A 14,247-nucleotide genomic window follows, 5' to 3' on the forward strand; every position below is an offset into this window, starting at 1 on the left:
ACACCACCAGAGTTATATCAATTCTCTGTATATAAAAGCCAAAGGAAAAGCAAGTGGAAATCCTTAAAAATGTGCATTAAAAATGGTCCGTGAGGGACCCAGCTGGTCCGTATGACGTTTGAACCCTATGGATTAGAACCTTAGGAAGTACATATTCATCCCCTTTTACACTTTGGTTCAACATTATTTGAACTGTATTTGTAATGAATGAAACTGACTAAGTATATTTGCAGTTACTGAGACTTGTTTAGTTATTAGCTCGTGCTGCGAGTAAGGTTGGTACAATGTCGTCAGATATATTTTCAGACTTTGATCATCTCATGAAGTTTAGTCTGAAACTTGCTGTGTTGTACCTGGTGGAGAAGCCTGAGGGACTTAGAAGTATTCCCTTCAGACAACCGAGTCAGTCCGGAGGTGTGTGCTGTGGAACCAGTGAGAATACAAGAGAGCCACCCTGTGTTTTTAATTGAAACCGTTTACTGATAAATGGCAGGTGGTTGCATGAAACCTTGATGTTTAATCTCAAAAATCATGGCTAAAAAGTCATACATTATACTGAACATTGAATAGCAAGAGAACCCATGCTTCAGAGCAGACACTCAATTCACAAAGAAATCAGGCAAAATGCCCCGTTTGATTTCAATAAAAAATATTAAATCTTTTTTTCCTCCATTCTATCCATCTTTACACGGTACATGTTTCTTCACCTTTTATTCATATAAAAACGCTTAATACTGATTGTGAACCACTGGAATTAATTTACAAACATAATATTAATTATTATAACATTAATAACATTGCAAACAATAATAATAATAATAACAATAACCATTAAATTTGAAAAGAGAAAAAATCCGAACAAAGAAAATCAGTTGTAGCTGTTGCGTTTTGGCCCACACAAACAAGATTTTTTTCTGGAGCAAATACTAAATGGCATTTACAGAAACCTGACACACAGATACACACAAACACAGTATCAGGTCGTGGAGTATTTTTCATTGCCATTTACAGTATTATGGGCACGAAGACAAGACACTCTAAAGCATTCAAGTGCCGTTGCAAGACCGCACTCACTGACCGGATGAGTCCTTGAAGCGGTCAGCTTTTTTGGCCCTTCTCTTCCTGCTTGTAAAACCCGGGGGGGGCCACGTTGAAAGTCTCAGCATTTAGAGGAAGGGAAGAACCTCCCTGGCGAGAGGAACTTGTATCCATTGCCAGCAGGTAGTCTGATAGAATGAGCACCAGGACTACTGCTCGTGGAGAAGGCGGGTGACGGGGCCACCTTTCTGGGGTTGGAGCAGTGATGTCCGTTCGAAGAGTTCTTGCTCCCCCGGTCCAGTGACTGCAGCCCCATCTCCCGCAGTTCCAGGCTGTCTTGAGTTTCACTCGGGGAGCACCTCCGTGGCGAAAGGTTAAGAAGACTCAGCACATCCCGGCTGGCAGCAGCCAGAGGTCCCGGGGAAGCGTGGACGGCTCTGACAGGACCCAGCTGCTGCTGTTGCTGGGCCGCAGCATTGGCCCAGAAGGTCTTCAGATTGTGGATAGCTTGGACTTTCTCATCAATGACGCCTCTTCTGAGGCGGTCCAGGTCTGATGGCTCAGCTGATGTGGAGCATGCAGATCCAGTAGAGGAGTAGGAGAGCGCTGGGGAGGGGGCGCTGCCAGCAGGGGACTGGTGGCCGGAACTGGGCGAAATGTTGCTCGGAGATCGAGATATGTGTCCGCTGTACGGGGAGCTGGGATACTTTAATTTGAACTGGGCGTGGCTGTCCAGCGTGGGCGATGGATGACTGCCATCCTTTTGGGAAGACTCGGAGACAGCAGGGCTGTTGTAACCGGAACTTATCTTTTGCAGGGAAGAAGAGCGGGAGGGGGGTTTAGGCTTTGGGGAAGAGTGAAGGCGACCACTGGCGCTGCTATTCGGCCGGCTGAACGCACTGGTTTCGGAGGCGCGGAAGGCGCTGCTTCGAGCTGTGCCTCCTCCTGCAGAGGCACCCTCTGCCCCTGCCCGCTGTAGGCTACCAACGGCACGCAAGTGCGAGTGGGTTTCCTCCAGGATCTTCTGCGCCAGCTCCTGAGGATCTAGAGGGGCCACCTTTTCTTCCTGAGACTTGACCGTGCTGTCTGTCTCCGTGCTGGACTGGTCGGATTCACCCGTGTCGGAGCTGCTCACTTTACCCACCTTTTGAAAGGGCGAGTTTGGACTTGGCACCAGGCAGGTTTTGACCGGGGAAGTGGGGGTGCTGACGCTGCCTCGGGATGACACTGACACGGTGTAGCCTCTTCCCGCCCTGGAAGCGGAGCCTCCAGAGACCCCCCTCCCTCCTCGGTGGTGACGCTGGCTGTGTCCAGGTGGAAAAGGCAAGGAGTCGCAGTGGCTGCCCAGGGGCTCGCTGCTAATAATAGAGAAGCCTTCATACTCCTCCTCCTCCCCTCGGGTGCCTCCCAGTGTCGCGGCGGCCCCGTGGGGAGAGGAGCGACTGCGTGGAACGTGAGGGTGTCGGTGGGCTGAATAGTGGGCCGTGGCACCGCTGCGCTGGCGGTGACTGAGGAAATCACAATCGGACTTGGAAGCGAAGCTCATGGAGGAAGCTACAGAGCTGAGACTATAAACAGAGATCGCGTCTGAGGCCTGACTGTCCAGGCAGGAAGGAGAGAAGGGGAGGGTGGAGTAACCCAGAGGCAGAGGGTTGGAGACAGACTGCGCCGAAGCAAGGGACTCCAGCGAGGACGAGCTGTCCAGGCTCAGACGCTTGGGCAGTTCTGTGGAGTCTGAGGGGAGATGCAAGTATTGATCAGGTACATGTGTTTTATAGGCTCATTACAGGCCTATTTAGCCAGCAGGCCTGAGAGAGAAACGCAGAATGTGTCACCACTATTTGAAGTTGAAGCTGAACACAACAGTGGTAGATAAACACAGCTAAAATAAGGAGGCGGCGAGGAGCAGCGTGTTAAAATAAACATTCAGAATTCCAGCTCAGACAAATGTTGCATCTGATTCGCCCTCGACTTTGTCTTTAGTCACCGCACTGAGTTTCTCACCTCTTGTCTACACAAAACCATGACATTACAGCTGAGCAGCACTGATCCCAGGACACCGTATATTGACTTTTGAGAAAACATCTATAAATCAGTGGGGAAAAAAAAGCATTTTACACGTACCAAAAAGTGCCAGCAGAGACTGAAGAGCAAAGTGCAAGGTACGGCGATTGGCTAGTTTGCCGGTTTTCAGAACCACTTCTTCCTGGCCCACCTCGCACAAGTCAAACCCTGCATGGCAACAGCAAAACATGGTTAGCGTCAACAGGAAAAAGGTCTCCTTGAGTCTAACACGATGCGTACCGAGGGCAGCTAGGAACTCGTGGCACCCCGGCAGTCTCCACAGCTGCACGCTGATGGACACCTGAATGGGCAGCAGGGAGAAGTCCTGCTCCTTTTCACCTGTCTGAAGCTGAACTAGCACCTGATGGAGCTGCGAGGGGAGAACGATGGAGAGACACAGGATTAAAGTGATGCAAAAAATATGCATGACACTAAATAGCATGAAAAATATAAGGGACTATCCAAAATGGCATGCGACTGAGCAGTATTTATTTCCTAAAAAATAAAAATAAAAGCACAAATATACACATGACATGATTTTGTATTACACTTAAGATGAATTATTTTTTTTAATTCAATTTTGTAGAAATTCAAACACTTGCACACAATTTAATATATAGTATATACATACATACACTAAAAATAAGCGCTAAATACTGTTCTGCATTACATTACTTACACAATGAAAATACTACTCTTCTACACAAAGCTCAGCGCGTTTGTTTTTGCAACGCTGAAGCGCAAAAAAGCAGAACAAAGTCCAGAACACAGGTGCCCTTTCACGCCAGAGGATTACTGCGTCCAAAACAAGGATCCCATTGTAAATCTGACGTAACTGTTCAGAGCGTAAAAATATTCTCCCACACTACTGTTTTAGATTACGTAGGGATTTACTTTGATCGCCTCAAGTGTGCCCTCCAATGAACTGGGGTACAGGAACTACTGAGACGGGAGGGAACTATATTTCTTTAATCCAGATCTTGATCCGTCTAATGAAGGTAATAAAGTACGAGCTGGGAGAGAAACAGGCAGTTGAAGAAAGACTCACCATTGCCACCATATTTTTAACAGCCTTCAGAGAGCAAGTTAGATGAGAGGAAGAGAAAACAAGAGTTTAATAGCATGCACACAGAGCGTTCTCATACACGAAAGGGCAGTGAGAGAAGGAGAGGCACTGGGAAAATAACACATAACTGAGTAGACTTACAAGTCACATGGACACATAGAGAGGAAATAGGGATAAAGATTATCGCCCCACATGTTTGGATGTGAAAGAATATGAACTTAAAGGACTATTGGGATTTCAATGCAGATTTGGAGGTGTGCGCTTGCACGTGTAATGTGATGTACTGCGTTCATACACCCAGACATGAGTTTTCAACACCGCAAGGTCTCACACAGAACCTCAATCCTAACTATAAAAACACACATGTAGAGCAGAGAATAAGGTTAGAGCCAAGTATTGCTCTGCTGTAAAGACACCATCGTTTCTATTGAGGCTTGAACCTCTTTACCAGTGAAGTTATAGACATGTGGGCTGGGTTTATGTTGATTTAATGGCTGAAGAAGGGTTAAAAAATGTGCTGTGAGTGAGTGTTTTTGTCACCTTTTCCAAGCCAAATTACATGACAGTGAGCTCTCGACAGTGTAACTGCAGTTTAAATGGAAAAAAAAAGAAAGAGGTAATATGGTTGAGTGAGAAAAACGTGTTCTGACTCATTTCCTATCGTAATAAACACTTTCCATCGGTACAGATTTTTCTATTCCAATATCACTCAGTCTGCTTCACTCTTGACCCTTGTATTGAGGCTTCACTAGTGCAGCTGCTCTACGATTGTGCTGAGTCCTCTCTGTTTTCAGATGGAATTTTTCTTGAATTTTCTGGACTTAGAAAAGCAGACGTTGAATCCTGTCTAACTTTGCCACAACATACTTCTATGTTTTTCGTTTTTTGAGCTAAAACACTATAAATATACTTTTACAACAGAAAGTTTGGTGCTGCTCTGAAGTGTGGAAAAAAAAGTTCACCAAAAAACCTAAAATCTAGTATAAAAAGTGCTTTTTTTCATGGCTGAGGGACGTTAACCCACTGTCACCCAGTGGATGAAAATGTGCATTTAGACCATAGTTTGGGAATTGATCCGAGTTTCAGACTGAAACAAGGACAGCATTTTTTACGGACACAAAAGTTTGATCCGAAGAATGCGGCAGTCTGACAGCAGGGCGTGCAATACTTTGTAGTATGTACCAAGAGCTCCATGTGTGTCTGAATCTAACGCTCTGCCATCCAAGGGACGTACCCGGTTGATGAGCTGCTCGCCTGCTTCTGAAGCTGTGATGAGTTTGCACAGAGCTTGGAGAGCTGGTGGTGGTAGACCTGATGAAAAGAGCGGTATTAATCACAGCGCGCTGAAATATTACGCAACAGATCATTTCAAAAGGATGAGCAACTACACACCCAGGAGCGACTGCAAGGTGGTGCTGCACTGCTGGAGCCTGTCCCCCGGATCAGCGGTGGGGAAGAAGACAGCAGCAGGGATGCTGGAGCCTGCAGAGTCCAGACGGAAGCCCACAGCTGTCAGAAGAGCCTGCCAGCCGGGGACCCCGCCCACCTTGTTCTCCACACTCTGCTGTGATGTGTACATGGAGTTGCGCTGCCCGTTTTGGATCCTTTGCAGAGACTTCTCCACCTGAAATCCAGGACATGTTTGAGTGGACCGCGGCACCGAGATGTGCGTACAGTGAGTTGTTGCTAACCAGGTGGAGCAGCACTCGCAGGGCATCACGAGCACGATCTGGGTACTGCAGGATCTCAGCCAGAGCTTGGCCAATGAGAGAGGAGGGGCTGTTGAGCTTCACATCGCTGCCAATGAGCATGTACCCTGCGCAGAGGACCACAACACAACTGCTTACATTTCAATCATATTCAACACAATATTGCAGTTGAAGTACAAACAAACCTCACATTTACGCAGCGTTAAACACAGACACTTTTGTGAACACTGGTGATATGCTTACGACACATAACACAATGACAATATGTGTGAATAGAATAACTGTGATTTTGTTCTGAAGTTTCCTCAATTGCTTTTCTTTGAGCTGAATCGCACATCTGGTCCAGTTAAAACAGGTAGAAACTAAACGTTTTGGCGTGGTAAAACACAACATTCACTTGTATCACTGAAATAATCTAGCCACAATATTGGACAAGAAAATCGCAGTGTGGGTGGAAACAAAGTAGTTTGTGTTGTGCTAGTACAGTGTTAAACTAATCATCTCAAATGAATAGGACTGCTCTGAAATAAAATAAAATAAAATAAAATAAAGTGGGGGTAAAGTCAGGACTGACCAGCCCAGTTGGATGGATGTGAGTACTGCTTGCTGCTCTGAACCGTCTTCATGGCATCAGCCAATGCTGCGCTGGCCTTGGTCCCGTTGAGCAAGGCAGTGTAGAAAGCATGAACGAAAACCTTCGAGGCTGCCACCGGGACGGGCCACAAGGACACCAGGACACACTGAGCACCGGCAGCCAGGAACGACCTGGTCAGTCCGACGACCCCATCGGCAGTCACCTTGCTGCTGGACTCCAGGTACGAGCTGAAAGGAGATGTTGGCAAGTTACTTGCAGTGGCACCTCTGGCAAGGGACAAGTCAGAGTTGCTCCATGTTTTGTTCAAAAGATATAAACAGCCCTCTCACCCCAACACCACCAGCTTGACAGGCAACCTCAAGTCCAGGATATCTGCAGCCGTGAGCAGGAACTCCTGCAGGGACGGGCTGTCACAGATGCTCTCCACGTCGCTGCCGTCGTCCTGCATGTGGAGGGATTCAGGGATGGTGTAGCCGCTCCCGACCGAACCCTTCCTTCCTCTGCTGCTGCTCCCCCTCCTTCCTCCCCCGCCCCGTCCGACCGTTCCCACACTGGAACCCGCTCCGCCAGTGACGCTCTCGGGGTTTGGAGTGAGCACCAGCGCTGCCAGTTTCCATGAAATATGGGTGGCAAAGTGGGCACACTCAGCCTGCGTGAGAGCGCTCATCACCCTCTCTTTAGTGGCGGCCGAGCCGGCCAGAGGCTGGCAGCCCAGTAGCTCCGCCACCATGAGCGCCTCTTCCTCTGCCGACGGCATCGGCCCCCATAGCCACCGGTCCATCACCGGGGAAGGCAGTCTGGGGTTCCCCACCACTGCCGCCATTGAGACCCCACCACATGGAGCTGGTCCCGGACGTCTGGGGTGAACCTGTGAGGTGAGACGACAAATAGCATTCACAAGAAGAAGACAACGTTTATCTTTTAAAAAAAGGTTTTACCTTTGAACTGGATCCGAGGCCTTGAATTGAGGGGACTGCGATGAGGCTGAAGCGTTCATACAGATATTCATTCGACGAACTGCCTTTGAGCAAGGCGAAGGGGATGAGATAGAGCTCTCCCTCCAGGACCATCACTAGCTGTCTGTGTCTGCCCACCGGTCCGCTGGAGTGCATCAGACCCTGAAGACCAACACAACATGTAAACCTCCTTCCTCGAAGCAATATCTACATCGAGTCTTATGAAACACCGGGGGAGGGCGAGCGCTTACCCCTTCCATGGGTGCAATGAGCAGGTCATAAAGAGCCCGGAGAGGAGGCTTCCCCAGCCCGCTGGAGCGGTGCGGCAGAGAAGAGCTGCCGTCTTTGGCGGGAGACATTGTGTTACTGAAGAGGCTGGTCATACTCTGACAACTCCTGGATAAACGCAAACATAATCCGGAATGAGTCGACTGGATACAGTCAGACATATCTGTAACAACGCCTGCAGCCGCACGCAATGTCATCAACACAGCTTGGTTGTCAAAGTGAGTTCAATTAAAATCCAGGAGAACTCAAAGTTGCCGGTGCAGCAGCTGTCAAAAAGCCGCAAACAGAAGAGAATATCACATCCAAAGACCTTCATCCGCGAACACACCGCTTTGGAATCTGAAAAACAACTCTGTCATCTCAACATTACAGTGAATTTAATAAGTACTTCTAACCATCTGAAAAAGTCCGGCAGTCATTTGGGACACAGTTACTATATATAACTTATAGTTGTAACTTGAACCCAGCACTGATATACATCAGTTGTTATCGAGCTCTCGCTGTTCCTGAATAAGAGCTGAATAAGAGGAACAAGAAAGTGCTACATTGTCTCACAAGGGAACTTGGTTTGGCTCTTGGACTGTCGTAATAAATAAATGGTGGCTGTTTAAAAAGCAATAATGTGGTCTGAAGTTTCTCTACAGAGCATGAGGACGAGTGCATATACGATTAGATCACATTGTTTTACATGTGTGGAATTCAATCATAAAATAATCATTAAAAAATGATTTTACATTTAGGAAATTGTGAGCCAACAAATTTAAAATGACTTTATAAAAGCATCAGGACAAAGGCAGTGTTCTTATGAGGTGACATACACAAGTGGAATGTGGGAGGAAACTCATTCAGGGCGACATAAAACCCTCAAAAGCTCGAGTTGAATCGACATCTCAAGTATCAATATGAACCACAAGATGGCAGTGTTGCGCTTCGGGGGTCTGCTGAAGGATCCACTCTTCATACATTATGTATTCATCACAACTTAAAGGCTGGGGCTGTGACTTATTCCTTAACTTGGGAGTTAGTGAAACAAAGCGCATTTGTCACGTCAGGAGGAGCGTCAGCTCTTCGCTCAGAACACGGCAGAGCTAATGGTTGGCCGTGGGGTAGGAGCTGCGTGGTACAGTGGCCACACAAGGCCGGGCTTTATGGCCACACTTGTCACTCCTTTCAATCTACTCCCCAGCTCCAGTGTCTTCGGGCCGCGAGCCAGTCGACATCTATCCTGCTGGCCTTCTGCTCGCCCCAGGCCACTGGATCCCCTCCAGTCCCCACACTCTGTCTCCCTCTCGGGCTCTGGCGGGAGCCTCCATGGGAAAGCAAACAATCGTTTTTTAACTTGACACACCGCATGAGAGAGAAAAGGAGGGATAGGTGGAGGTGAGTTTCAAATGTCCAGGGACTGGATAAGAGAAAGGAGGACGACGGGTGGTGGTGGAGACCTGCTTGAACTCCTACTTGAAGTGTGAGTGTTCCGCCAGCACTGACAAGGCAGACATGCTTCTGTTTTGAAGCGCTTGCATGAGGAATTGCATGACAAGTCCAAGTAGACATTGTAATTACGGCTGCCGGAAAAAGCCCACCTAACTCCCATAATGCACTGCAACAAAACCATGATCAGAGCTCCATCCTTGCTGGACACTACAAGGTTACTCAGATCACGATTAATACGACTGAAAGTAAGTAAGTACCTCATGTAAACTCAGACACACCAAACGACAACAGACGCCTCATGATAAAGTGGCAGCAAGCAACACAGGAGTGTCCAACTGCAGGGGCTCATCCATCATAGTAACACCTTGAGAGCTACTGCCAGAATGTAACTAAAGTTTTATTACATGTTAACATAACATGTAGTTAAGATTAATAGTCCTCAATTAATGAATGGAGTAAGCCTTGAATGCTTTAAGGGTGTTTACAGGGAGGCAACAGCGCTTCACCATGAGCGTCAATATAAATGGGAAAGTGGTAAAATTATACAATAAAAAGAAGATACTAAAGTTACAAAATATTTATTTTCTGTTCAGTTTTTCTCAGTACTGATATACCGTAACTTCCGGACTATAGAGCGCATCGGAATATTAGCCGCACCCACTCAATTTAAGAAGGAAAACAGACCGCACCGGTCTGTAAGCCACAGGTTCAGTGGTGCACAGGCTTAAAAACACTTTTCAAAACGAGTTGTGAAAACGGGGTCCAGCATCGAGAGTGAGGTAATAGCAGAAACAAGCTGCGTAATACGGAGCGTCTTGATTTATCCACGCTGCTCTCACAATAGACAAGGTGCATCTCTCCAGCGGGATCAAGTCAGCGGCCAAACCCCGACTCGCTTGTGTTCATGTTGTACTTTTGAGCCGAACACATTTTGTCTCCAGACAGCGTCTCACATCTTTTATTGACATTAAAGCCCTCAAAATGCGCTGTTTTCCCCCCCAAGTGCCTGAAGTGCAGACACCACTGCCGGTCTCAGTGGCTGCTTCTCCATACCAGACCTCCAGGAGGTCGACTCTGTGGATGGAGCTGTGGACACAAGGGGCCAAAACAGCGCATTTTGAGAGCTTCAAGGGTAAATAAAAAGCGTCCGATTTCATTGATTCAATCGGCATATATTAGCCGTGGATGACTCAGACCGCGAGAAAAAAGTAGCGGCTTATAGTCCCAAAATTACGGTATTAACTTTTGTTAGTTTTTCTAGTAAATAATATTAATATTAATATAAATAATATTATCTTGCATATCTTTGAAAACTAAACAAGATTTTTCCTATTGTTTTCCACGATAATATTGGGTCAAATTTTAAAACTTTTTTCCATCCATCCATCAGTTTTGTCCTTTATCACATAGAAATGGGTCAATGGTTATGCTTCTGGAATATGTAACTATTCCAGACACTGAGTGGATTACAAAGAGACAGTCATTATCGCCCTTTCTTCATTGAGCACCTAATTGGGGTCGATTACATCGCGGGATGAAAATAGGTCAGCGGGTGATAATACCAGAGGAAGAGATGACATCATGGAGAGCCATTGTAGACTCCGCCCCCCTTGATGTTTTCATTCAGAAACCAGGAAGGGACAGCGCAATATTGAAGACGAAATAAAGCAAAAGAAAAGCAGCGTCAGAGCACCTGTTTAAATTCACCACCACAACATGAAAGGACAATGAGATTTGGTTTCATTATCTCCTGCTTTAAAGCACGGTGATAAATGAAACTCTCCGCGGCTCCAGAAGCTTTAGCATTCAGACTTTTTGAAGCCCAAAAGAATGAGCGGATTATTACCGGCAGCCCATTAAAGGGGCTTAATGAGCACCGAGACTCAATTAAATGTGGAATTACCCCTCATCAAAGAGCAGCTCAACTGTGGACGAGGACAAGGAAATATGGCCAAGACTCACACACACACATATATAGTGTCCAAATAAACAATTGAAGGGAGGTGCGGGAGAAAGCCACCGTCAGACTCACTGCTGTTATAATCTGCACAGCAAACAGAAGGGGCAAACATCTAAAAAAACCCGGCTCATTGTTGTCGCTCGGCACACACCATCAGCGGAGAGTTGATAAAGGCTTTAGAAGCTTGACTCTCCTGGCTCTTTTTAATAAGGAGGATTCACGCTCTGCATCTGCAGAGGATGAACAATGAAGCAAAGGATTCCTTTCACAGATGAGCCGGGGTGCTGGTTGATTCTTTATCTCGGGGTGTAAATAAGCAGCAGCGCCCCGCTCCATGAGGTGACATCCTCCCACCTGTTGAAAAGGTTGTTCCGGGAGACCATGCGCAGGAATCCGGTCGGATCGGTGACGGAATTGAGCTTGTTGTTGAGCTCTTCAAACTGTTGGTCCAGCGAATCCCCCGCTTCGCTCTCCGTCTCGCTGTTTGAACACCCCCTGGATGAGGAACAACAGGATCAAGAGTAAGAGAAATAGAGCCTTCGGCACGGGACTCAAAACACAGATTTCTCTGTAGAGGAATACAATCTCTTTATCCGTGCAAAAACCATCACACACTTGGCCTGATTTCCCAAACACGCAGACAGTAAGCCGGCGCGAGATCTTTTCATTAAAACGCTGTTAATGTCAAAACCATGGATGACTGCTCTTCCACAATGCTCCTTCATGCTTGGTCTCAAAAGACTTGAGGAAGTTTCAGAATTAAAGTTACAGGTGTGCAATCTGCGCTTCCGATGGTATCAAACGCATGACAGCATCGCCACCGCTGACTTGCTGCATGAACGGTTTCCAGCAGGAAACCATTTATAGTCCAAGGCTGGTTCATTGCACAGAGAGATCGATATCACGGCTCCCGCTCTTCTTATCTGAAACGATTGCGTGTTATCTTTCCTGCTGAGGCTGGCAAAGGTTTAGTTAGCAACATTTTCTTATGAGTTTCTGCTCCAATTAACAGACTGTTTCCCCGCATCCATTTCACCTTCCGTGGGATTTTCCCTGACTCCCATTCCTCTATATCTGCAACAGTGTTCCCAAGGTAGCTGTCTGAGGAATTCACCCCCATGTCTGCTAAACATTTAATTAAATATTCACAAATTTAACTCCAAGTTCAACAACCTGAAACACACTTTTTCATCCAACTCTCTATATCCATTCCACTCATGTGGCCTCAGCCCTTAGTTCCGGGCGATGCCTCCCGTGCTCTGTCCTGGAGGACAGGAATGAATTGGCTGGTAAGTGGCTCCGTATTGTGACCATCCAAGCGCAGTGGCGAGTGCGCGTCTTCCCATTGGAGTGGTAAATGAGCTGGTAATGGGACAGGAGGCCCAGGCAGCTGAGGTGGTGCCGGCTGGCACGTGGTGGACCAGCTGGTCAGTCTGGATCAAACCGCGGCTCGCCAAAGGATTTTAAGATGTCCACGATGGGAAGCAGAGAGTTCACGACAAATAAAGAAAAATAATAACAATAATATGAGATAAAAAATGTGACTGACACTAGATAAACTCCAGACTACAGAGTGCACCGGAATATTAGCCACACCCACCAAGTTTAAGAAGGAAAATAGATTTTGCTCATACAAAAGCAGCGGGTGCAGTGGTGCTGTCTGCACTGTAGAAAGGTCAGCGGTGCACTGGGCTTAAAAATGGAGGAGAATCACTTCCAAACTAGTTTGGAAAACAGGGTCCGGCATCGAGACTGACTCATGAAACAAACCCAGCAATGTTCATCATCAACATTAAAGCTCTCAAAATGCACTGTTTTAGCTGCTTCTCATCTCCAGTCCTCCAGGAGATCAGCTCTGTGGGCGGAGCTGCGGACACGCCGGCGAAAAAGCGTATTTTGAATACTTAAAGGTAAATAAGACGCTCATCAGCCTGTAAAAATCCATGCCGCGTCAATGTATAAGACGCCGGGTTCAGACTGCTGCTTACCGGAAATTACGGTAAATGGAAATGTCTATTCCAATGAGGCATAACTCTTAGACATCAGACCAACAGATCAAGTGCAAAGAGGGGTAAGGATATCAAGAGGTCAAAACAGAACCAGGACAGAGACGTCAACAGGTCAAGACCAATAAAGGGCAAGGACTTCGAGAGGTTAAGGCCAGAGAATGAGAATGATTTTAAAGGGGCGTGACCAACAAACAACAGCCTTTTTCGAAGTCTATACCTAAAAAGGAAAGGACTTCTAGAGGTAAAAACCTGAACAGGAGGTCAAGGTCAGGGAATGACAACGGTTTCAAAAGGGCCAAGACTTCAATAGGTGAAGACCAAGAAAGGGCATAGACTTCTAGATGTCACAACCCAAAACAAGACAGAATTCAAGGACTCAACTAAACAAAAGAAACCTTACCTGAAAAGGGCTTGACTGTCACCCAAGTCAGACTAAGACGAACCATTAGCGTGGTACAAATGTGGGTCATATTTTATTTGTAACGTCATCTGTAATCTCACTTCCACCCACACCTGTATTTCCCCGCTCCAGTCCTCCAGCGGCTGGTTGTTTACTGCATTGATTTCTCTCCCAAATGCCTGACAGCCTTTTCTCAACTCAGTCTAACTCCTCTTACATGTCAGGTTCACCGTTTTGTTGGCTGAGTTCAACAGTCTGGAGCCATTATTCCATCTCATTTATTCCCATCGGGGAGACTGAAGTAGTACTTATCGCAGGTCGTGAAGGCTCCTTGAGTGTAATGGGATAGAATAACACTCTTTTACACTCTTTATGGATCATAAACTGGCCTTCCACCGATGTGGGGTGGGGGGTAGAGGGAGTCATAACAGTTTGGAAATTGAAATACGCAGCTATCGCTGTTAAACAGTTGTGAGGAGCAGATATTTATCTCACCTGCTGTAGTACGACTCCACCCCCAGAGCCTCACGAGCGCTGGCAATGTGCTGCTCCAGAGAAGATCCTCCGACCATGCTGACACTGCTCCCCTCCTGGAACTCCGAGCCTCCTTCGGATACGCCTTCACCCAGATACACCTCGTGGAACTTCAGGATGCCTGTAGGAATGAGATGATACCATATTGTGCCTTGATAGAGGAGCGTTCCTGTCATAACAACAAAGGGACTCAA

The 14,247-nt window shown here is 46.9% G+C and overlaps 1 protein-coding gene across 3 annotated transcripts in view; it reads right to left on the reverse strand.

The window, feature by feature from the left end:
• Nucleotides 1-478: 478 nt before the first annotated feature.
• The window catches only part of ttc28 (tetratricopeptide repeat domain 28), a 222,976-nt gene continuing 209,207 nt past the window's right edge, over nt 479-14,247 (reverse strand). For 2 of the 3 annotated variants that reach the window (XM_053870003.1, XM_053870005.1), the window contains 13 exons: nt 14,015-14,174; nt 11,465-11,605; nt 7,680-7,824; nt 7,411-7,590; nt 6,802-7,340; nt 6,452-6,699; nt 5,860-5,984; nt 5,561-5,792; nt 5,403-5,479; nt 4,151-4,174; nt 3,343-3,472; nt 3,163-3,270; nt 479-2,772 (listed from right to left, as the gene is read on the reverse strand). In XM_053870003.1, coding sequence (XP_053725978.1) covers nt 1,160-2,772; nt 3,163-3,270; nt 3,343-3,472; nt 4,151-4,174; nt 5,403-5,479; nt 5,561-5,792; nt 5,860-5,984; nt 6,452-6,699; nt 6,802-7,340; nt 7,411-7,590; nt 7,680-7,824; nt 11,465-11,605; nt 14,015-14,174 — 3,722 coding nt within the window. In that variant the 3' untranslated portion in view covers nt 479-1,159. The remainder of the gene's footprint in view (nt 2,773-3,162; nt 3,271-3,342; nt 3,473-4,150; nt 4,175-5,402; nt 5,480-5,560; nt 5,793-5,859; nt 5,985-6,451; nt 6,700-6,801; nt 7,341-7,410; nt 7,591-7,679; nt 7,825-11,464; nt 11,606-14,014; nt 14,175-14,247) is intronic. The other variant, XM_053870004.1, reaches the window with a different exon arrangement.

This window comes from Synchiropus splendidus, chromosome 7, assembly GCF_027744825.2.
Source record: "Synchiropus splendidus isolate RoL2022-P1 chromosome 7, RoL_Sspl_1.0, whole genome shotgun sequence".
Lineage (NCBI taxonomy): Eukaryota > Metazoa > Chordata > Actinopteri > Syngnathiformes > Callionymidae > Synchiropus > Synchiropus splendidus.